The 22,755-nt window shown below is 46.4% G+C and overlaps 1 protein-coding gene and 1 long non-coding RNA gene across 2 annotated transcripts; one reads left to right on the top strand and one right to left on the bottom strand.

The window, feature by feature from the left end:
- The first annotated feature begins 7,501 nt into the window (after positions 1–7,501).
- SLC46A2 (solute carrier family 46 member 2) lies at positions 7,502–18,444 on the top strand. Its single transcript, XM_007178193.3, has 4 exons — positions 7,502–8,773; positions 10,151–10,234; positions 10,646–10,802; positions 17,576–18,444. The coding sequence occupies exons 1-4, from the start codon at positions 7,654–7,656 to the stop codon at positions 17,640–17,642; spliced, it is 1,428 nt and encodes a 475-aa protein (XP_007178255.1). The 5' UTR covers positions 7,502–7,653; the 3' UTR covers positions 17,643–18,444.
- On the bottom strand, positions 12,388–22,549 carry LOC103007161 (uncharacterized). The gene is made up of 4 exons (XR_450624.2): positions 22,473–22,549; positions 21,172–21,265; positions 15,518–15,707; positions 12,388–12,469 (listed from the first exon to the last, which is right to left on the bottom strand). It is a non-coding gene; the product is annotated as an uncharacterized LOC103007161 (long non-coding RNA).
- Positions 22,550–22,755: the final 206 nt, after the last annotated feature.

Genomic DNA, 22,755 nt, shown 5'->3' with positions numbered 1-22,755 from the left:
AAGAATCCACCTGCCAATGCAGGGGACATGGGTTTGAGCCCTGGTCTGGGAAGATCCCACATGCTGTGGAGCAACTAAGCCTGTGTGCCACAACTACTGAGCCCGCATGCCACAACTACTGAAGCCTGTGCACCTAGAGCCCATGCTCTGCAACAAGTCACTGCAATGAGAGGCCCACGCACCGCAACGAAGAGTAGTCCCTGCTCGCTGCAACTAGAGAAAACCTGTGTGCAGCAACAAAGACCCAACACAGCCAAAAATAAATAAATTTATTTAAAAAAAAAGAAGACTGGTTACAGTTTGAGTCTCCAAAGGTGAAAGGGAAGAGTGGTCAAAGAGAAAGGAGATATACCAGGAAGGTGTGGTATTACTGAAGCAAGAGAATAAACTCACAAAGATTTAAGAAAGAGGCTACAACTCTCAAAGGTTGCTCAGAGTCAAGTAGGATAAGGACTGAAAATGTCCACTAGATTTAATGACATGGAATCACTGACCTCAGAAAATCCATTTTAGTGACACGATAGAGCTGAAAATAAAATAGAAAATAGTAGAGTTTAAAAGTTTGAAGGGACTGGCTGGAAGTAAAATAGAAAATAGTAGAAGAGCCTGAAAGGTTGAAAGGAATGCAAAGTTCTGAACTTGTAATTTTGGAGCATGAAAGAGTGAGACTTGACTGGAGAAACAGCATAGGACTGCTGGGTAGTTTAGAGGGCTCATTTGAGATTGGAGTCTGTAAATTTATAGTTAAAATCTGACTTACTGTGAGACTTCCCCCCCAACTAGTCCTCAGCTACTTGAATGCCAGCAGATAACTGGGTTTATCCAAGGTTGGCATGCAAAGATAAAAGAACCAGAGAGTTTGATCTATTGAAAAGTGTGTTTCCAAAATGATGTACCTCTGCTATCTAAGTTAGATAGATAGAGGTAGATAGGAGAGGAAGAGAAGAAAGGAACAATCATACATTGATTTGGAATGATTTGGAAAAATCATATATTAGTGTAGGGGTGTGTGCATCCTGATAAGATCAAAGAAACATTGAAGTAGAAGTAGCTGAACAAGCAACACAGGAGAGGAGGCTGTAGTTAAAGTGGGGTATTTGAATTAGTGACTCTGGAGGTGGCACAGCTACAGTTGATGATCAGATCCAGGATCCAAGGGAGTTTGTGGCTGAAGAAGGGTGGAGGTCACTAGAGATTAGAGGCCTTGGGTTTGACTCCATCAAATCTCTTTCACTTGCAATTGATGGAAAACCTAAATCAAACTGGGATTGGGAAAGGGGTATACAGAAGTTTTTGTTAAGAAGCAACATTGTGAAAATGACTATACTACCCAAAGAAATCTACAGATTCAATGCAATCCCTATCAAACTACCAATGGCATTTTTCACAGAACTAGAACAAAAATTTCACAATTTGTATGGAAACACAAAAGACCCCGAATAGCAAAGCAATCTTGAGAAGGAAAAACAGAGCGGAGGAATCAGGCTCCCTGACTTCAGACTATACTACAGAGCTATAGTAATCAAGACAGTATGGTACTGGCACAAAAACAGAAATATAGATCAATGGAACAGAATAGAAAGCCCAGAGATAAATCCACACACATATGGTCACCTTATTTTTCATAAAGGAGGCATGAATATACAATGGAGAAAAGACAGCCGCTTTAGTAAGTGGTGCTGGGAAAACTGGACAGCTACAAGTAAAAGAATGAAATTAGAACACTTTCTAACACCGTACACAAAAATAGACTCAAAATGGATCAAAGACCTAAATGTAAGGCCAGACACTATAAAACTCTTAGAGGAAAACATAGGCAGAACACTCTATGACATAAATCACAGCAAGATCCTATTTGACCCACCTCCTAGAGAAATGGAAATAAAAACAATAATAAACAAATGGGACCTAATGAAACTTAAAAGCTTTTGCACAGCCAAGGAAACCATAAACAAGATGAAAAGACAACCCTCAGAATGGGAGAAAATATTTGCAAACGAAGCAACTGACAAAGGATTAATCTCCAACGTATACAAGCGGCTCATGCAGCTCAATATGAAAAACACAAACAACCCAATCCAAAAATGGGCAGAAGACCTAAATAGACATTTCTCCAAAGAAGATATACAGATTGCCAACAAACACGTGAAAGGATGCTCAACATCACTAATCATTAGAGAAATGCAAATCAAAACTACAATGAGGTATCACCTCACACCAGTCAGAATGGCCATCATCAAAAATCTACAAACAATAAATGCTGGAGAGGGTGGGGAGAAAAGGGAACCCTCTTGCACTGTTGGTGGGAATGTAAATTGATACAGCCACTATGGAGAACAGTATGGAGCTTCCTTAAAAAACTAAAAACAGAACTGCCATATGACCCAGCAATCCCTCTACTGGGCATATACCCTGAGAAAACCATAATTCAAAAAGAGTCATGTACCACAATATTCATTGCAGCACTGTTTACAATAGCCAGGACATGGAAGCAACCTAAGTGTCCATCGACAGATGAATGGGTAAAGAAGATGTGGCACATACATTCAATGGAATATTACTCAGCCATAAAAAGGAAACGAAATTGAGTTATTTGTAGTGAGGTGGATGGACCTAGAGTCTGTCATACAGAGTGAAGTAAGTCAGAAAGAGAAAAACTAATACCGTATGCTGACACATATATATGGAATCCAAAAAAAAAAAGGTTCTGAAGAACCTAGGGGCAGGACAGGAATAAAGATGCAGACGTAGAGAATGGACTTGAGGACATGGGGAGGGGAAAGGGTAAGCTGGGACGAAGTGAGAGAATAGCATTGACCTATATACACTACCAAATGTAAAACAGATAGCTAGTGGAAGCAGCTGCATCTCACAGGGAGATCAGCTTGGTGCTTTGTGACCACTTAGAGGGGTGGGATAGGGAGGGTGGGAAGGAGACACAAGAGGGAGGGGATATGGGAATATATGTATATGTATAGCTGACTCACTGTTATACAGCTGAAACTAACACACCACTGTAAAGCAATTATACTCCAATAAAGATGTTAAAAAAAAGAAAAAAAGGTGAAGAGGTAGTTTAGCTTCAGGCAGAGCTCGTAGGATGTGATCAGGATCTGACTCTCCATCTTTCAGCTCTGTTGTCTTCTATATGGGTTCCAATCTCAGGCAAGCTCTGCTCTAGTGGGAGCAAAATGGCTGCCAGCAACCTCCAGACTTTCATCCTCACCAGTCTAAGATGAGCAGAGAAGAATAAGTGTCTCCTCCCCAACTATTTAAGTCAGAGTCCTGGGCCTCATTCTTACTGGTTCAAATTTGGGTCACATTTCCATCTCCAAACCAATCACTGTGATCACAGGCACTTAGTGCTGTGATGGGCCAGACCTGAGTCTCATTTCCACTTGGAAGATGGTTCATCAGAGGAAAAATGGGGTGTTCTTACCAGAAGAAGAATCAATGTATCCTGGCCAGTAAAAACAGATGTCTTACTTCTTCTAGTGTTGAGCAGGTTGTTCATGAGGCCATTCATGTTGGGAGCAGAGCTTGGGGTAGATAGGAATCCCATTAAGCCAGAATCTTTGAAAGAGGAGGCATGGCCTGGCGTCAGTTACTACATGTGTAAAACAGAACTTGGAGTGTTTGTACAGTGCCTATTAATAACTCTTCAGACTTGAAAGATCCTTGAGGGCAAAGGATTTTGTATCCCTGGTACCAAGTAGTGAGCCTGATACTCAAAAAATGCTTGTAAATGATGGATGGATGGATGGTAGATGAATGGATGATGAATGAACAAATGAATCACTGAGTTTGAAAATATCTTAGGAATAGGCTCACAGTATTTGACAAAGTTTTGAACACACAAGTGCATTTTGAAAATGTATCTCTTCAATTATGTCAGAAATGGAGCATTGTGAAAATAGCATGGACTCTGAAGTCACACAAACCAAGATTTGAATTCTGGCTCTGTGTGACCTCGTGCAAATGATTTAGCCACCCTAAGTCTGTGTCCTCATCTATAAAATTGGGCAATGTTAGGGTGCCACCCTGAGGGGGAGTAGCCAATGAAACAATTTCCCAAGAAGATCCATGGGTGGCATTCATTATTTTGATAACTTATTATAAATGAGGCCTAGCTCTCAGCCTGACAGAATAAACGCACTCAGAGAGGGAATTCATTTCCCAGACAGAGGCCCACATTAACCAAATTAGAAAGGCAGAGAAATCAGAATGCCAATGTATTAACTTACCATGAGACATTATTTGGAGTATTCACGTAACTAGCACATTTTCTTCCTGCGCTCAGCTCTATTGGGAAGTAAAATCACAACCAGAAGATTGCTTGTGCTCAGGCAAGGGAACTTGGGGTGGCCCCTGCATGTAGCGATGGACCAGCCATTGGGAAACCCTAGAAAGAAAGTTCTTGGATGGTCACTGACAAGGTTTATCTCTGTCTCCTAGAATGAGTTTGTATATCTTTGCTTTGTTCATTATATATTTATGTCTTGGAGGGCATCTTCTTTCCTTCACTTGTAATGTCTTGGGAAAAGGCTCACCTCAGCCCCTAAAATGTCAACAATAGAGAAGAACACCTTTCCCATCAGTGCAGCCTGCATCAGCAGCGAGGGTCTCCCTGGCCCTCAGGATCTGGGTCAGACGGCTTAACTACCCAAGTCCACAGCCTGTGACATTCCCAAGCCCATCCCAGATTTCAGCAAGTCCCTGGGAGACTGGTGTTCTTGTGGTCTCCTCTCCTGCTCGCTCATGATCTCTGCCCAGAGTTATGTTAATCCAGACATGAATCACAGATTCTTCACCAGCTTCCACCAAAATAAAAAAATAAAAAATTCCACTTACACAAAACATTCATGAGTAGACTTTTCTAAAGAACCAAGGAGGTAGGGTGAGGTCTCAGGAAGGATTCATATACACACATGAGATGGCAAGCTGTTTAGAGCCCTATTAGACCTTTCTATTCTTCTAAATTTCCTCTGACCACACTGACACGGGGGTTCCTATTCTCACCAGCAGACCCGAGTCTCACTTCCCCACGCCTCTTTTCTGCCTCCCCCCCCCCATCCCCACCCCAGTGGAAAGTCAAAACAAACGCTCCACCTCTCTCTCTGTCTGCTCGACCCTGACACAGGCACAGCAGCCCCGGCAAGCAGGAACCTAAAGTCATACAAGGGCGACTCAAGTCAGAAGAAGGTCCTCTCTGCAGGAGTGTGTACTTAAAGGAGGAAGCAAGTCAGCCAGGGAAACCCGTCTCCACCTAGTCCAAGGCAGTGAGCCCGTGAGACAGAAGGAGAACAACTGCAAAGAAATAAAGGGTCCTGGGGACTTTATTCAGCAGCAAATGATCCTGGTGACTGTTCTTGTGGGATCTAGCCCCTGCCAGAGTCCAATTTTAGCATCTGCAGGGACACACAGGGCTGGCAGGACCTCCCCTTCTCTCCCTTGGCGCTGGGGTTTAAGGACAAAGCCTCAAGGCTGGGACCCACGCTGGTTTGGGTCCTGTGCTGGCTCGGGTCCTGTGCTGGCTCCTGGCCCTTTAATTCAGGTGCTCAAAGCAGGACTCTTCTCCAAGAGGCCTTTGTCTTGGAGGAAGGGCTGAGCCTAGCTGCTCCTGAGGGTTTTGTTTGGGGGTTTTGTTTGTTTTTTTGTTGCTGTTGTTGTTTAATTAATTGTGGTAAGAACACAACATGAGAGTTTCCCTCTTAACAAATTTTAAAGTGTGTATAGTGTTACTGACTGTAAATACAATGTTGTACAGCAGATCTCTGGAGCTTCTTCATTTAGCTTGACTGAAACTTTATGCTACTTGATTAGTAATTCCCCATTTCTCCCTCCCTCCGCCCCCAGTCCCTGGCACCCACCATTCCACTCTATGAATCTGACAATTTTAGATACCTCATATGGGAACTCATGTAGCATTTGTCTTTCTACAACAGGTTTATTTCACTTAGCATAATGTCCTCAAGGTTGATCCATGTTGACACAAATCTCAGTATTTCCTTCTTTTTAAAGGCTGAATAACATTCAGTTGTATTTATATACCACATGCTCTTTTTCCGTTCATCCGTCAGTGGACGCTTAGGTTGCTTCCACATCTTGCCTATTGTGAATAGTGCTGCAACGAACACAGGAGTACTAATCTCTCTTCAAGAACCTAAAAATAGGACTTCCCTGGTGGTGCAGTGGTTAAGAATCCGCCTGCCAAGGCAGGGGACATGGGTTTGAGCCCTGGTCCAGGAAGATCCCACATGCCGTGGAGCAACTAAGCCTGTGCGCCACAACTACTGAGCCTGTGCTCTAGAGCCCGCGAGCCACAACTACTGAGCCCATGTGCCACAACTACTGAAGCCTGCGCGCCTAGAGCCCATGCTCCGCAACAGAAGCCACCGCACCGCAACGAAGAGTAGCCCCCGCTCGCTGCAACTAGAGAAAGCCCGTGCGCAGCAACAAAGACCCGATGCAGCCAAAAATAAATAAATTTATATATTTAAAAAAACCCTAAAAATAAACAAGTGGGACTACATCAAACTAAAAAGCTTCTGCACTGCAAAAGAAAAAAAATCAACAGAGTGAAAAGGCAACCTACAGAATGGGAGAAAATATTGCACATCATATATCTGAAAGGGAGTTCATCTCCAACATATATAAGAATTCCTACAATTCAGTTGTAAAACAAACATGGGCTAAGGACTTGGATAGACATTTCTCCAAAGAAGATACACACATGGCCAAGAAGCACATGAAAAGATAAGCTAATCATCAGGGAAATGCAAATCAAAACCACAGTGAGGTATCACCCCACACCTGTCAAGATGGCTATTTATCAGAATAGATAAGTGTTGGTGAGGAGGTGAGACATTGGAACCCTTGTGCACTGGTCCTGTGAAAGGAAAATGGGGCAGCTTCTATGGAAAACAACGAAGTTTCCTCAAAAAACTAAAAGCAGCACTATGATCTAGCAATCCCACTGCTGGGTCTTTATCCAAAAGAATTGAAATCAGCACCTCAAAGAGATACTAGGGCTCCTGAGTTTTAAAAATTTCTCTCAAAGTCTCTGCTACCCAGCTCCCCACAGCACATAGGTCCCTGTCACTTTTAAACCCCAAAATAAAACCTCACCAACACCCCCCCAACCCGCTGATCCCAGGCACCTCACTGCTTGCCCCAAACTGCCTTCCAGGGACAGAATTTTGCCCCCTGCCTTGGGGGGCGGGGGTGTCTCAGGCCAGGCCAAGTCCCAGGGGAAGGTGCCCAGCGACCTGCGGGAGGTCCAGGCACGCCCGGCCGTGCGGAAATCGGCCCTTCAGGCGGCCGCGCTGCCCGGAGCAGCGTGACGCGGGGGCGCAGCGGAGACTCCAGACTCGCCGCGCGCTCCCCCGCGCCCGGCTTCCCTGGGCTGCCGCCAGTCCTGCTCCGCCGCCGGGGGCGGAGCGTGGCCCTTTTTGGTCCGGAGGCGTGGCCGCGGTGCCGGAGATCACCCGGCCGCCTGGCTGGCTGCTGTCACTTGCGCCCTGCGCCTGGCTCAGCTCGGCTCGCAGGTTTCCCCGCGCGCACCCGGGCTGCGCCCCCGCCCTCCGGAACAACAGCGGCAGCGGCAGCGGCAGCGGGCAAGCCCCTCCCTCCATCCCCCATCAGAGAGACCACATGGGCCTGGGGACCATCTGCCCGTGCAGGGGCCCCCTGCCTCGCCTCCAGGCATGGACCTGGGTCGAACCCGTGGTGGCCTCCACCCAGATGGCCACCTCTCTCTACGACGCGGGGCTGCTCCTCGTGGTGAAGGCGTCCTTCGGAGGCGGGGTCTTGTCCAACCACAGCGCCAGCCCATCGCCCCCGCGGGCTCTAGAGAACCAACAGCAGAGAGCCATCTCCAACTTCTACATCATCTACAACCTTGTGATGGGCCTGACACCCCTGCTGTCGGCCTATGGGCTGGGCTGGCTCAGCGACCGCTACCACCGCAAGATCTCCATCTGCATGCCTCTGCTGGGCTTCATGTTCTCCCGCCTCGCGCTGCTGCTCAAGGTGCTGCTGGACTGGCCCGTGGAGATGCTCTACGGGGCGGCGGCGCTGAACGGGCTGTGTGGTGGCTTCTCGGCGTTCTGGTCGGGGGTCATGGCCCTGGGATCCCTCGGCTCCTCGGAGGGCCGCCGCTCCCTGCGCCTCATCGTGATTGACTTGATCCTGGGCTTGGCGGGATTCTGCGGGAGCATGATCTCTGGGCACCTCTTCAAGCAGATAGTCGGGCACTCCAGCCAGGGCCTGCTGCTGACCGCCTTCAGCGTGAGCTGTGCCACCTGTGCCCTTTTCTACAGCCTCTTGGTGCTGAAGGTCCCTGAGTCCAAGGCCAAGCCCAGCAAGGCTGTGGATACGGTGTCTGGCACAGTCGGCACCTATAACACCCTGGATCCTGATCCGACAGACGCGCAGAGTGTGGTGAGGCACCCTTCATCTCCTGCAAAAGCAAAGCCCAAGAAAACCATTATTGCCCTGCTCTTTGTGGGTGCCATCATATATGACCTGGCAGTGGTGGGCACAGTGGACGTGGTACCCCTTTTTGTGCTGAGGGAGCCTCTGAGTTGGAACCAAGTGCAGGTGGGCTATGGTATGGCTGCAGGGTACACCATCTTCATCACCAGCTTCCTGGGTGTCCTGGTCTTCTCCCGCTACTTCCAGGACACCACCATGATCATAATAGGAATGGTCTCCTTTGCGTCTGGAGCCCTTCTCTTGGCTTTTGTGAAAGAGACATACATGTTCTACATTGGTGAGTCTGGCACTCTTGGGGAGGCAGGACAAGGACACGGCGCATCCCCCGAGTCATGGGGCTGACCCCAGGGATGCTGTGGTCTAGGTGTCCCAGCTCAGCACCGGAGATTATACCTGCTACCTAGGAGACACAAGGGAGACAGGATTATGTGCACTTGAGTTTGTCGGTATTGTTACCTGCGTGGCCCCTGAAATGTTACCAGAGTGGTGCCCATTGCTCTAGGAAGTCAAGGGAGGGCTGGTCAGTGGTGCCCGGAGTCAGCAGGAGAGCCTTCGGGATGCCCTCGAGTGGAGGAGATGGGGTTGAGTTTCTTCTCCCCAGTTTTAAAGGGATAAAACTTTAAGTAATCCAGCTGAAGAAGTCCTTTAATTAAAATCATTTCAATCATTTTGGGTCAAGTACAAGCTTTTTAAAAAGAGAGAAAAATTCTCCATAAATGCCTTCCACAACCAATGTAATACATTCATTCCCTCAAGGAAGCAGAATGAAGTTCCTATCTGAGAACAAAGACAACCACAAGCAGAGAGCCCTGGCCCATGCTCCAACAGACCTTTCTACAATGATAGACATGTTCTGTATCTGTTCTGCCTAATACAATAGCCATTAGCCACGTGTGGCTATGAAGCCCTTGAAATGTGGCCAGTGCAACTTAAAGAACAGAATTTTTCATACTATTTCATTTAAATTAATTTAAATAGTCACGTGGCTGGCTAGTGGCTAACATATTCGAACAACTCTAGGTGGTTCCCAGAGACCGTCCTTTGGCGGAGGTCACACAACTCAGAAAAACCCCTCACAAAAATGGCAAGATTACCTTTAGCCAGCTCCCAGTTCAACAGGCAGTGTGCAAGGGCCAGAGTCCCCCCTCCCCTTCCCTCCCCACCACCTCACACACACACACCCCCGCCAAGGGATAATGAACAGGGCCTGAGGGAAGGAGGGGTGTGGCAGGTGTGTTAGTGGCACACATTTCTAGATGCGGTTTGCCAAAGCTCCTGGGACCACCTCCCAGAGGTGACGATGAACGGCGAGGGCAGACACCTCTCTCCCAGGAGGCAAGGAGTTGAGTGACATCAGCTCCACTTCCCTAGAAACAACTTAACTCTACCAATAAAGACACCCTTCACCCTCTGTCACCACTGTGCTTGGCACCTTGCAGATGGGTCTGCAGCAATGTGCTCAGAGAATCAGCCTGCCCAGGGCGGGGGGAGGAGGTGGGGGGGGTCCTAGTCTGCCAGCAGAGAAACCATTTCTTCAAGGCCACATAGGACTGTGGGAGAGGGGGTTCTAGAGGAGGCCTTTGCTCTATTCTAATTTACTCTTTGGCCAAGGCTGGGCTACAGTGAGGAGTGTTCTCCTGTGATTCCTTTCCAGCTCGGGCCGTCATGCTGTTCGCTCTCATCCCCATCACAACCATCCGATCGGCAATGTCCAAACTCATCAAGGGCTCCTCTTATGGTGAGTGAAAGGAATTTCTCGGAGGTTCTCTCTGTCTGGACGGTTTCAGAGCCACTTGGCTTGAGGCACAGGGTTTGGACTGGCAGAAGGCACAGGAGAGAGTTCCAGAAGCAGCCGTGAAGACACTAGAAACACACTGGTGTCCATCCAGAGTGGAGGGAGTGAGAGCAGCAGGGTGGGAAAGACTCGGAAAGTCAGCCTCTGAAAAGCCACAGTCAAAGGGAGATACTACCATCCACGGGCCACGGGAAGAGTCAGCTGGGTGGAGGCAAGAATCCTGTAAAATGAGCCATGAAGACAGAGGGAGTCTGGGAAGGGTGAGGGGTCTCCTGAGAACCCCCCCGAGACTCAGCTCTCAGGGAACATGGAGGGACAGCTTAGTAACCTTGGTAACCTTGGTCCCTTCCACAGGAAAGGTGTTTGTCATCCTGCAGCTGTCCCTGGCTCTGACCGGAGTGGTGACATCCACAGTGTACAACAAGATCTATCAGCTCACCATGGAGAAGTTCGTTGGCACCTGCTTTGCACTCTCCTCCTTTCTCTCCTGCCTGGCCATCATCCCGATTGGGTAAGACAGGACCAGCATCTGCTCTTTGGGCTGGGGCCTGGGGCTTAGGTCAAGGACTGTTGGAGCATTTCCAGCCCATTATCATAAAGTATTATTTATTTTCAACAATTACACAATGGGTTCTGAGTAGGCTCTCTCACAGAGAAAAAGTTCTCCTGTTCCCCCAAACTAATAGTCTGGCAATTTGGAAATTCCCTGAAGTTATAAGTAATAAACAGAGGGCCCTAACAAGCTGGCTCACTTCCTGGTGGTTTTGTAATACAATTTATTTATAGGCAACTCATATACTTCCTTGTAATCAGGGGCTGGGATTAGAAACCTTCTTGTACCACTCAGACCTCTCTTGTTTAGTCTCCTTTAGGTGAGAGTCAGCCGGCCTCACTTCCAGGTACTCCTTCTTCTCTGTACCTTCCAAGGGCTTGGCAACTTCTGTGCTCAGTGCCCTTTAAATCTCATGGCCACCGGACTGTGTGAGCTCCCCTGTAGGACGTGGGCAGTTCCTTTGACCTCTCTGGGGGAATTGTCTTGCTTGCAAAACAAGAGCGCTAAAGTCTGGAAGATAACAGGCAGGGGGAAGGCTAGAGAAGGAAAGGAGGGGTACTCCAGGCCCATGGGGAGAGTGCCAGCCTAGATCATCACCAAAATGGACCACGTGGAACAGTCTGGTCTTCGACCAGCCCCATCCAAGGGAAATATGGTATGAGCCACAAGTACAAGCCATATTATGTGATTTAAAATTTTCTAGTAGCCACGTTTAAAAACAATAAAAGTAGCAGGTGAAATGATTTTAATAACATTTGATTTGGCCCAATAGATCCAAAATATCTTTGTAATCAATTTATGAAATCAATGAGTCTTTTAAACTAAATCTTCAAAATCTGGTATTTTATACTGACAGACAGCACACCTCAATTTGGACTCCATTTGAACACCTTTCAAGTGTTCAGTAGCCAATGTAACAACTAGTGGCTACATATTAGCTCAGTTTTGGTCTGTTTAGGCCCTTTTATCCTTTCCTAAGGTGTGGTTATCTCACACTTGTATCATCAGTCCTACCAGAGGATTATTGATATCCACAGTAAGATACAAGGGACTTGATATAGATTTGCATTTTAAAGGGACCAGTAGCACACCAGAGCCCTACATATCAGTAATGGTGGTGTTATAGGCAGCAGAGTAGACCAGAATTGAAGGCAGGTTGAAAGTGGGAAAAGTGGATGGTGGAATTCTCACCATCTTCTTTGAATTCTCACATCGCATTGCATAGAAGGCTGAGCCTCCTGAGCCAGGAGCCATCAATCATGAAGGCTCTTTGCTTTATTTCATAGTTGGGAAAATAAGATACGAGGATCAAACAGCTGAGAGAATTTGTACAAAACAGCAGACTCGATTACTAGTGCCTTCTTGGGCCAGTTCTCATTTTCTCAAGGTGTAGGACTGAGCCAGACCTGTCCTCAAGCTGCCCAGCCCTTAGGCCTTTTCATGTGCCGCTGTTTTCATGAGAGTCTCAGCTGAATAGGTTGGGTTTAGCTAGAGCTGACCCACAGTGCAAACTTCTCAGGAGTCCCAGCTCTTTGTCCATGTGAGTAATGGGTTAGTAGCCGTGCCACTTGGAAGTTATCCAGTCCTGTCTGATTGGCAGTTGGTTGAAATATAGTCTCTTTGACCTAAACAAATCAACAAAAAACAACAAAAGAAAACAAGTCTGACTAGTTAATGTGTGTCATAGCTAGAGATATAAACACATGAAAGCAATGAGAATATGCAATAATTGGTTCCTTTCTGCAGTTTCATTGCTTCATATGTGTGCTAAGGAGATGCTTTCCCTTTTTAAGAGACTTTGGGGTGCATGAAATAGGTGTGGTGCCCTTGACACCTACCCCCCAATGTACTATGTAATATGCACTTGGACCCAGTCCTACACTGTGTGCATGGAATCTTGATTAAGATATGCATGATCTTCATGATCTTATATCACAGAAACAGGGACAGAATCTTGAACCAATCATAAGTAACTGAATGCTCATGTGAATTGAGGCACTTAAGTAGTTGCTAATTGTTTCCCTCTGTTGTAGACATTTAGCTATAGAGGGACCCATGGGCAAACGAAGCCTCCTTTGCTTGCTGCACACTGGAATCACCTGGAGAGATTTAAAAACTACTGATGTCTGGCTCCTACCTGCAGAGATTTTGACTCAGTTGATCTGGGATGCAGCCTGGGCACAGGAATTTTTTAAAGCTCTCCAGTTTATTCGGATATACAACCAAGGTTGAGAACCTCTGGTATAAAGGGAGTTTTTCTATTACCTTTCCCTTCCACGAAGTCACAAGTAAATAAGATCCTGAAAAATTATTACAAGAGGCCAAGGCTGCACCATCAATCATTAAGCGCTATTAGCAGGAAAGACCAGAACTCTCTAACCACAGAAAAGAAAAGCTACATTCCAATGACATAAAAGCCCAGGAAGACATGTCACAGCAGGGAGTGGAGGAGGCCATGGAGGGCAGAAGGCTGGGAGGAGAGGTTCCTGGGCTGAGCTGCCAACAGCCCATCTGCAGGAAGGGAGTGTGGCCCCAGCCCTTCCTGGTACCAAAGTGAGTCAATTTCATGTCACTGTGAGAACCTGCCCTCTCCTGCCTGCTCGTCTTTACATGTGACAGGGAGATGCTGCGGGAATCACTGTCTGGCTCTGCCCATCCGCAACCCACTGGCCGCCCGACACACATGCGCTCGGCTGCGGCCTCGTGCTCCATAGAGAAAACAGACGCCATCAGAGGGGAGTGGGCTCATCTTCTCCAAGCCTACGTTCTTTTGTACCCATCCTGTCCTTCTCCTCCCCCCAACCTCTCTCTGAAAGATAATAATAGCAAACACTTAAACAGCCCTTATTATGTGCCAGGCACTACTTTAAATATTTCATATATTTTAACCTTCTCAAACAATCCTCTGAGACAACTACCATTTTATCCCCATTGTGCAGATGAAGAAACCGACTCTCAGATGTCATGTAACTTGCCAAAGATTACAGAGCTAATAAGTGGCAGAGACAGGATTTGAACCCAGTCAGTTGGTTCTCAGCCACTACTTGACTTGCTTCTTAGAAGTCACTGGGTATCTGGGTGCCACCTCTCCCCTCTCCTTAGAGAGCTTACTTGCACTACTTAGCTGCTCCCTCTCCTGAATTCTTCCTATCAGAAGTGACACGTGATCTACCACCCTCTCTCCTCCTCCTTTTTATGGCCAGGTTCTCCAGTGCTGGTCTGCACCTGCTGTCTCGTCCTCACCTCCCGTTCACTTTTCAACCCACTATACAGACTGATTTCCCCCTTCAATGCCACCAGGGCTACGCTAAGATCTGACTTCCTCACAGCTGAATGCAGTGGACTCCCTGCCATCCTCATATTGCGTGGATTCTCAGAGGCCCCCAGCACTGTTGGTCACTTTCCTTGGAAGGCACTTGTCACTGTCACTTGACTTTCTTAACACCTCCCCTCCCGGGTTTCTCCTACCTCTCTGACTTCTCTATAAACCTCCACATGGAAGAATTCTTTGGGGCTCTGCTCTGGGTTGTCATCTCATGTCATGTCCTCTCTAAACAATCTAAAGTATGTTCAAAACCTCAAATTACCATTTCAATTTCCAAACTTGGGTCCTTGATGCCCTCCTAAAGTCTGCTCCCCTCCACTCTTTCCCATCTCATTAAATGGCATCAGCACTCACCCAGGGTAGCAACTGGAGAGTCATCAATGTCCTCTCTCTTGTTCATCTCCCCACACCTCCCGTCCATTAAGCCTCACTGATTCTACCTCCAACATATGCCTCCAATTCATCCTTTTCTCTTTATCTCTACCGCTGCCACCCAAGCACTTGGGAGACCAAATTCGCCTCTGAGCCATTCTCCCCACATCCACACGTGTTCCGCTCTCATCCTCTCTCCATCAGGTGGCCAGAGCAGTTTCCTTAGAGTGTACATCAGTTCACATCATCTCCTGCCCAAAGCTCTGCGCTTGGCTTTCACTGCTCTTAAGACCCAAATTTCTTACCGTGGACCACAGGTCCTTCATAATCTAGCCTCTCATTCTATGCTTCAGCCCCAGGAGCCTACCCTCATGCTCTTCCCCCTTCCTTACCCACACATCTTTCTTAACACAACTTAGTTATGGTCTTAACTTGAACACCATTTTCTCAAAGAGGATTTGAGAAAATCCCCTTCTCAATCTAACTTCGATCCTTCTATTATATGCTCCCCAAGGGGGCTTCCCTGGTGCCGCGGTGGTTAAGAATCCGCCTGCCAATACAGGGCACACGGGTTCGAGCCCTGGTCCGGGAAGATCCCACATGCCGCGGAGCAACTAAGCCCGTGCGCCACAACTACTGAGCCTGTGCTCTAGAGCCCGCGAGCCACAACTACTGAAGCCCATGTGCCTAGAGCCCGTGCTCCACGACAAGAGAAGCCACCGTAATGAGAAGCCCACGCACTGCAACTAAGAGTAGCCCCCGCTCGCCGCAACTAGAGAAAGCCCGCGCGCAGCAACGAAGACCCAACGCAGCCAAAAATAAATAAATAAATAAACAAATATATGCTCCCCAAGCTTCCTATACTTTTCCTTCATAGCATGATAGTTGATGATTATTTAGTGATTATCATGTTTTACAAGCTTGCTCACTAGACTGTAGGCTCCCTGAGGGCAGGAACCACACCTGTTTGGCTCACCTCGTATCCTGTGTCCAGCAGAGAGCTTAGCGTGTACTCAAAGTATTTAATGAATGAACAATCTGTCAGAAGGGTGTGACACCTACTAGCCAGCACTGCTGACCAGCCGTATCCCAGAGCTGCCTGTTGACTGGCCATGAAGTCAGGGGTTGGCCATCACCATATCAATGAAAATTGATCAACAGTCAATCTAAGAAAGAAATAGAAAATTTTAGTCATGCTATCCCAAGGATTATAACCCGGGAGACAGTATTTCAGAAAACTCTGAGGACTGTTCCACCTGTTAGAGGTCAAGGCACAGTTACATAAGTTGTTTTTTGGGTTTTTTTTAAAATTAATTTATTTTATTTATTTTTGGCTGCATTGGGTCTTCATTGCTATGCACAGGCTTTCTCTAGTTGTGGCGAGTGGGGGCTACTCTAGGTTGCGGTGCACAGGTTTCTTATTGCGGTGGCTTCTCTTGTTGCAGAGCACGGGCTCTAGGCATGCGGGCTTCAGTAGTTGTGGCACACAGTCTCAGTAGTTGTGGCTCACGGGCTTAGTTGCTCCGCGGCATGTGGGATCTTCCCGGACCAGGGCTCGAACCCGTGTCCCCTGCATTGGCAGGCGGATTCTTAACCACTGCACCACCAGGGAAGCCCTACATAAGTTTTTCAGACAATGGGTTATACATCAAAGTAACATATTGCGGGGGCGGGGGCGGGGCGAGGGATAAACTAAGAGTTTGGGATTAACATATACACACTACCGTATATAAAGTAGGTAAACAAGGACGTACTTTATAGCACAGGGAACTATACTCAGTATCTTGTAATAAACTATAATGGAAAAGAATATATACATGAATCACTTTGCTGTACACTTGAAACTAACACAACATTGTAAATTAACTATACTCCAACTTGAAAAAAGTTCCCAATATGGACCAGAAAAGAAAACCAAAGTAACATATTGACAGTTTACATAGTCCAACAAGGTGAGCAGTGGGTTATTATGACCCCTTACAGGATTGAGAAAGGAATGTTAACTCCTAGGGAGTTACCTTGCTGGCACCAGGAGGAAATTGCTTTTTTTTTTTTTTGGTGAGTAGGAATTCCTGTGTCTTCTAAGGGGATCTAGTTAGCGTACAATGCAGGCACACAATGCACACTAAAGGGGAGGAGGCAGTTGCTCAAATGGGCAGAGAATCTTATGTTTACAAGTTTTCTTGTCCTGCCTTAATTTAATTCATCAACCACGTGGCTGTGCCGTCGTGGTCCACGGTAGGGAGGGGTGAGCTGTGGAGTCGGGCCTGCAACCGGAGTTCACGTGGTCCTGGGCTAGCAGCCTCTAAGTCTTGGCTTGCCTCTTACCAGCTCTGTCATACCATGAGCTCTAAGTACAGTAAGTGCTCCCCCCTGGAGAGCCCTGGGGCTCATGGAAGGTGGGGAATCAGTGTTTGGAAGTTTCCACAAAGCTTTTCCTTAGAAGGGTTTGGATTTATGCTCACACCCCATCCGGCAGCTCCAGATGTGGTCCATCCATCAGGAAGAACTGTGTGCCAGCTTAGAACCTGAGGTCCCCAGAGCTCAAACAGTTGAGAAAACCGGGGACACCAGAGGTTGAAGGACATGCCAAGGGTCACACAGATCCAAGACTTCAACTAGAGCTCCTCACTCCTATGCATTCACTTATCTCCAAATATTTTTAAACAATGTAATGATTTATGGAAGAGAGAAAAGGGCTATGGAAAGGCAAAAGAGGATGCAGCTAATTCTGCTTGGGATGAGCAAAACTTGATCTTGAGGTCCACGTGGGAGTTCATCATCGGGCAGAAGTGAGATGGAAAGAGACTCCAAGAAAAGGAAAATGTAGATGCAAAGAGCTCTTGACGTTATGGGACAGGAAGGAGGCTGGAGTGAGAGAAGTTCCCTCGGGCCATCTCCCTTCATGCCGTACAGCATTCTGCTGCCATAATGGATAGAACCTCCTAGTCTACCAGTGATAAAGAGGTGGCCAGAGACCTCCCCGCCCCATTCCAGCTGTTCTCTCATAATTCTCTATTGTAAATTCTTACAGCATCGTGGCCTATAAGCAAGCCTCATGGTTGCAGCATGGAGACATCGCAGAGAAAGGAAGGTCCTGATCTGCGGGAGCCGGAAACACCAGCAATGGCTGGGGCCCTCTGAAGACCAAGGAAGGGAACAGGAACTGGAACCAAAGTAACCCATTGCTCAAGAAACCTGAGTTCCAGCCAGAGTCAGCCTCAGAGTGACTTGCTCTGGCTCAAGGGTCCCTGGTGGGTAGGGAAAAGCATTTCCCCTGATGGAGTAACTTTCTCAGCTTTCAGACATCACTATCAGTCAGAGGTTAGGTTCTGCAGACAGTAGAGTGTGAACTTTCAAGGGTGATATGAAGGCCACACACACAGCCATACCAGACACTGAAGCCCCTTTTCTTCCAGGAACGGAAGGGCTTCAGTGTCTGGTATGAGGGCTCCAACATACGGTAACTAGTCACCCAGGAGTCCTGTGTGAGAACTCAAAGGCACACATTTTCAACAGCCTGAGGGGAATAGGGAAGGGATGTTTTGTAAGAACTGCCAACAGTGAACGTCAGTCAATATTTTTTAAATTAAAATAGAAACTTGAAAAAAAGTTAGTCTTCTTCCCGGAGGCCTTGTTAGCTGTGAACAACTCCAGAGAAATCTGGAGCTCAGGCATTTGACTTCCGGGTAGTTTTGCTGTTACTGTTGTTTTTAAGAAGCAAATATCAAAAAGCTTTCTTCAAAGGAATATAATTGGATACTTTCAGTCAACAGTATTTCCTAAAGGGAGAGGGGTGACATACTAAGAGCCATTTTATTTTGAGGTACTTATCTTTATAGCCTATTTTAATTATGTGTATAAAAGACTCACCTCCTAATAAAATCAACATTGACAGCATCAGTGTGTGAATCCTTCTTTCTTTGGTCAGTTTCCCACTAGAACTCAGACACAGCATTCTTAGACTAGGGTTAAACTTAAAGCTTGCAAATGCTTAAAAGCTGGCATTTAAATCTCAGCGCATTTGGGCTCAGAGTTGTATAGCTGATCCCTTGCAGGGACTGGTCAAAACTTTACGGCAGGGCTTCCCTGGTGGCGCAGTGGTTGAGAATCTGCCTGCCAGTGCAGGGGACGCGGGTTCGAGCCCTGGTCTGGGAAGATCCCACATGCCACGGAGCAGCTGGGCCCGTGAGCCACAACTACTGAGCCTGCGCGTCTGGAGCCTGTGCTCCGCAACAAGAGAGGCCGCGACAGTGAGAGGCCCGCGCACCGCGATGAAGAGTGGCCCCCGCTTGCCACAACTAGAGAAAGCCCTCACACAGAAACGAAGACCCAACACAGCCAAAAATAAATAAATAAAACAAAACAAAACAAAACAAAACTTTACGGCACATCTCCTAAGGTCCCGGCACCATGCTAGGTGCTGAGGTACAGCAAGAACACGACAGCTCCTGCCCTACCAGTGTGTTATCGAATGGGTGGAGCAGACAGAACAGGAGGCAACAATGATGTATCCTATAATAAACGCTAACATAAGGGAGCATATAATCCAGATACAAGAGCGCAGGGAGGGCGTCTCAGAAGAAGTGGCATAAGACTGGAAAGATAAGGAGTTACCAAGGTGGGACGTTGAGGGACATTCCAGGCAGAAAGAACACGCTGGAAGGCCTGAAGGTGAAAATATCCCAAAATATACGAAATCAATGTGAGGGGAGAAAAGAGGGATGGAGGGAGGAGGTATCCAGGGCAGTGGAATCAAGAGGTGAGATTGGAACAGTGAGGAGGAACAACATCAAGACAGAGCCTTTAAAAAGTCTCTTTATACCTAGAATAGTCGAATTCAGGGTCAGAAAGTACACTGGTATGCCAGCAGGTGGTGGGGTGGGGAGGCGGAATGGGGAGTCAGTGTTTAATGGGGACAGAGTTTCAGTTTAGGAAGGTGAAAAATTCGGGAGATGGATGATGGTGAGAGTTGCACAACAACGTGAATGTACTTTGTGCCACTGAACTGTACAGTTAAATATGGGTAAAATAGTATGTTTTATATTATGTGACTTTTGCCACAATAAAAAAAAATTTTTTTAAGTTTCCCTTTAGAAATGCAAATCAAAACTACAATGAGATACCACCTCATGCCAGTCAGAATGGCCATCATTTAAAAGTCTACAAATAACACATGCTGGAGAGGGTGGGGAAACCCTCTTACACTGTTGGTGGGAATGTAAATTGGTGCAGCCACTATGGAAAACAGTATGGAGGTTCCTCAAAAACTAAAAAGAGAGTCACCATATGATCCTGCAATCCCACTCCTGGGCATGTATCTGGAGAAAACTGTAATTCGAAAAGATATATGCACCCTAATGTTCACTGCAGCACTACCTACAATAGCCATACATGGAAACAACCTAAATGTCCATTGACAGATGAATGGATAAAGAAGATGTGATACATATATACAATGGAATACTACTCAGCCATTGAAAAGCATGAAATAATGCCATTTGCAGCAACATGGATGGACCTAGACATTATCATACTAAGCGAAGTAAGTCAGACAGAGAAAGACAAATACCACATGATATCACTTATATGTGGAATCTAAAATGCAATACAAATCAACATATCTATGAAACAAAAACAGGCTCACGGATATAGAGAACAGACTTGAGGTTGCCAAGGGAAAGGCGGGGGAGGGAAGGAATGGTAGTTTGGGATTAGCAGAGGCAAACTATTATATAGGAAGGATCAAGAACAATGTCCTATGGCATAGTACAGTGAACTATATTCAACATCCTGTGACAAACCACAATGGAAAATAATATGAAAAAGAATATATATAACAGAAGAAATTAACAACATGGTAAATCAACTCTACTTCAATAGAAAGTTTTTTTAAAAGGAAAAAATAGTTTCTCTTTAGAGTAATGGCATAGGTGTTGAAAGGTTTTAAGCAGGAACATGGAATGCTTACCTCTTTATCTTAGAAAGAGGACTCCGGCAGCACTGAGAATGAATTGGTGGAGGAAGGAGTGAGTGAGACTTGCAGAAGGAAGACAAGCAGAGAGGCCTCTGCATGAATCCAGGTGAAGGATGGTGGTGGACTGACACTGGGTAAGAAGCTATGAGGATGGAGAAAGGTTAGGTGGACTTGGAGAAATATTTGCAAGCTAAAGGTCAACAGAAGTTGGTGATGGATGAACTGCAAAGGGTGAGGTAGAGGGAGGCAAGAATGACTCAGATCTGGGGTTCAGGCAACCCCAAATCTCCTTCCTAAGGAGGCAGAGATCCTCACTGAGACAGGCAACATCGGCAGAGAAGGTGGGATGGGGCAGACGAGTTCAAGGCCATGCTCTACCTCTCTAAACAAACTCTCACCAATATGCTCATTCCTCTGGACTCCTGGCCTCCCCAACCCTAGCCCCGGAACTGGTTCCCCAACCTAAATGAATCTAATCATTGGCTTCTCCATTCCTGTCCTAAAAGACTTGCTCTCGACATCTAGAAAAATTTCCTTACTTGTCCACACTGACCCTGCCATAAACTTGTGGGTTTTCACCTAAGCTGGGCTCTCAACACCCTAGTATTGACTCTTTTTCAACCCCACCCGTCACCAGGGTAGTAGTGTCAAACCTTTTCAGCTTCCTCCAGGTCTTCTAGCAGACGTTCTAACCCATTAGTTCTCAGTGTGGTTCCTGAATCGGTGTCATCAGCATCCCATGGGAACCTGTTAGACATGCAAATTCTCAGGCCCCACCCAAATCAAACTCTTTAGGGCTGGGGCCCCAAAATTGGTGTTCTCACAAGCTCTCAGGCTTAGGAACCACTGTTCTAATCTATGGGCCTTTTTCCCCTTACAAACTTTTGCTGAGTCCCCCCCCTCGTCTCCCTGCATCCTTAATTCTTGAGGCCCCCAAAGCCCTGCCCTTGGTTCCCTTCCCAGGTCATCTAGTCTACCAGAACTCTCTTTCCAACAATCTAGTCAACACCTCCCCCTGGGTTTCCTCAAACGTTAAGTCCAAACCAAATTCTTCTCCTACCCCACCATCTAAGCCTATACTTCACCTTCTGTTTTTCTCTTGATTGATCTCATATTTCAGAAAATGGCATCACCTCCCAGCTCCCAGGATGGAAATCTCCAAGTAATCTCTGACCCCTTCCCCTCACCACAGAAATCCATCTCCCTTTCTATCACTTCTTTTTTATGATCTAGTCCCATCTATTCCCCCAGACCTTCAGTCTGACTATAATCCTCCAGCATACTATTTTCATAATCTTCTTAAAAGGAAAACAGTTTAAAAAATGATATATCTCCCTTCTAAATTTTCAACTGGCAAAGCACACAGGAAGGACTGTTACGGGAACATCCTTGATATTTAAGTTGGCCATATTTGAACAATAGGACAAGTCTTTCCATAAGGGTTATCACATAATGAGGGCCCAGCAGACACTTAGGTGCTTTGTATACATTATTGCTAGTCCTATTGGCAATCCTTCAGGAAAGGCATGTCTTCACTTCAAAGGTCATAATACTGAATTTCAGAGAGATGTGACTTGCCCAAAGCCACATACCTAGAAAGTAGAAAAGCTGACATTTGATCCCCAATCTCTTATCCCACACCTTGCTGCCTCATTTTGTATAACTGAAGTCTTATATTAATGGTGTCTACTACCAGTAAGCCAAGTTTAGCACCAGTTTAAGTCCATTTCCAGTGCATTGCCATCATTAGGTAAGCTTAACTGAGCATTCTGGTCTCTAATTTACAACACACTCGAACGCTCTAATGAGCTACAGACATTTCTTCTTTCTTTACAGATTTTTTAAAAACACAGGAATCAAAAAAAAAAAATCAGGAAATGACTGGCTCTGACTCAGAATATGACATCGTGCTTTGCTACAGGATAGAATAGGAAGAAATCCTTCATGTAATTACCTGGGCTGGCTGCCAGCCTTCCTGCCAATCACGGTTACAGATGGACACTGGGTGGTTTCTTCATGTCCTCAGATTGGTGCCACCTTGTAAGATGTAGGAGAGGGCAAACTGAGGATAAGTCCAAAAAGAAATGACGAATAAACAGTTAAATTATAGGTTTTTTTCCTGCCGCTATGCATATCCTGATTCTTGAAGGCAAATGGATAACTCTTCAGAGAAAATAAGAAAACAGAACAAGAGGCACGCATGTTTTCCTGTCCTATAAAGCCGTACAAACGGAACG

This window comes from Balaenoptera acutorostrata, chromosome 6, assembly GCF_949987535.1.
Source record: "Balaenoptera acutorostrata chromosome 6, mBalAcu1.1, whole genome shotgun sequence".
NCBI lineage: Eukaryota > Metazoa > Chordata > Mammalia > Artiodactyla > Balaenopteridae > Balaenoptera > Balaenoptera acutorostrata.
Note: the sequence above shows the minus strand (reverse complement) of the source record. Positions and strands in the feature narration are given on the sequence as shown.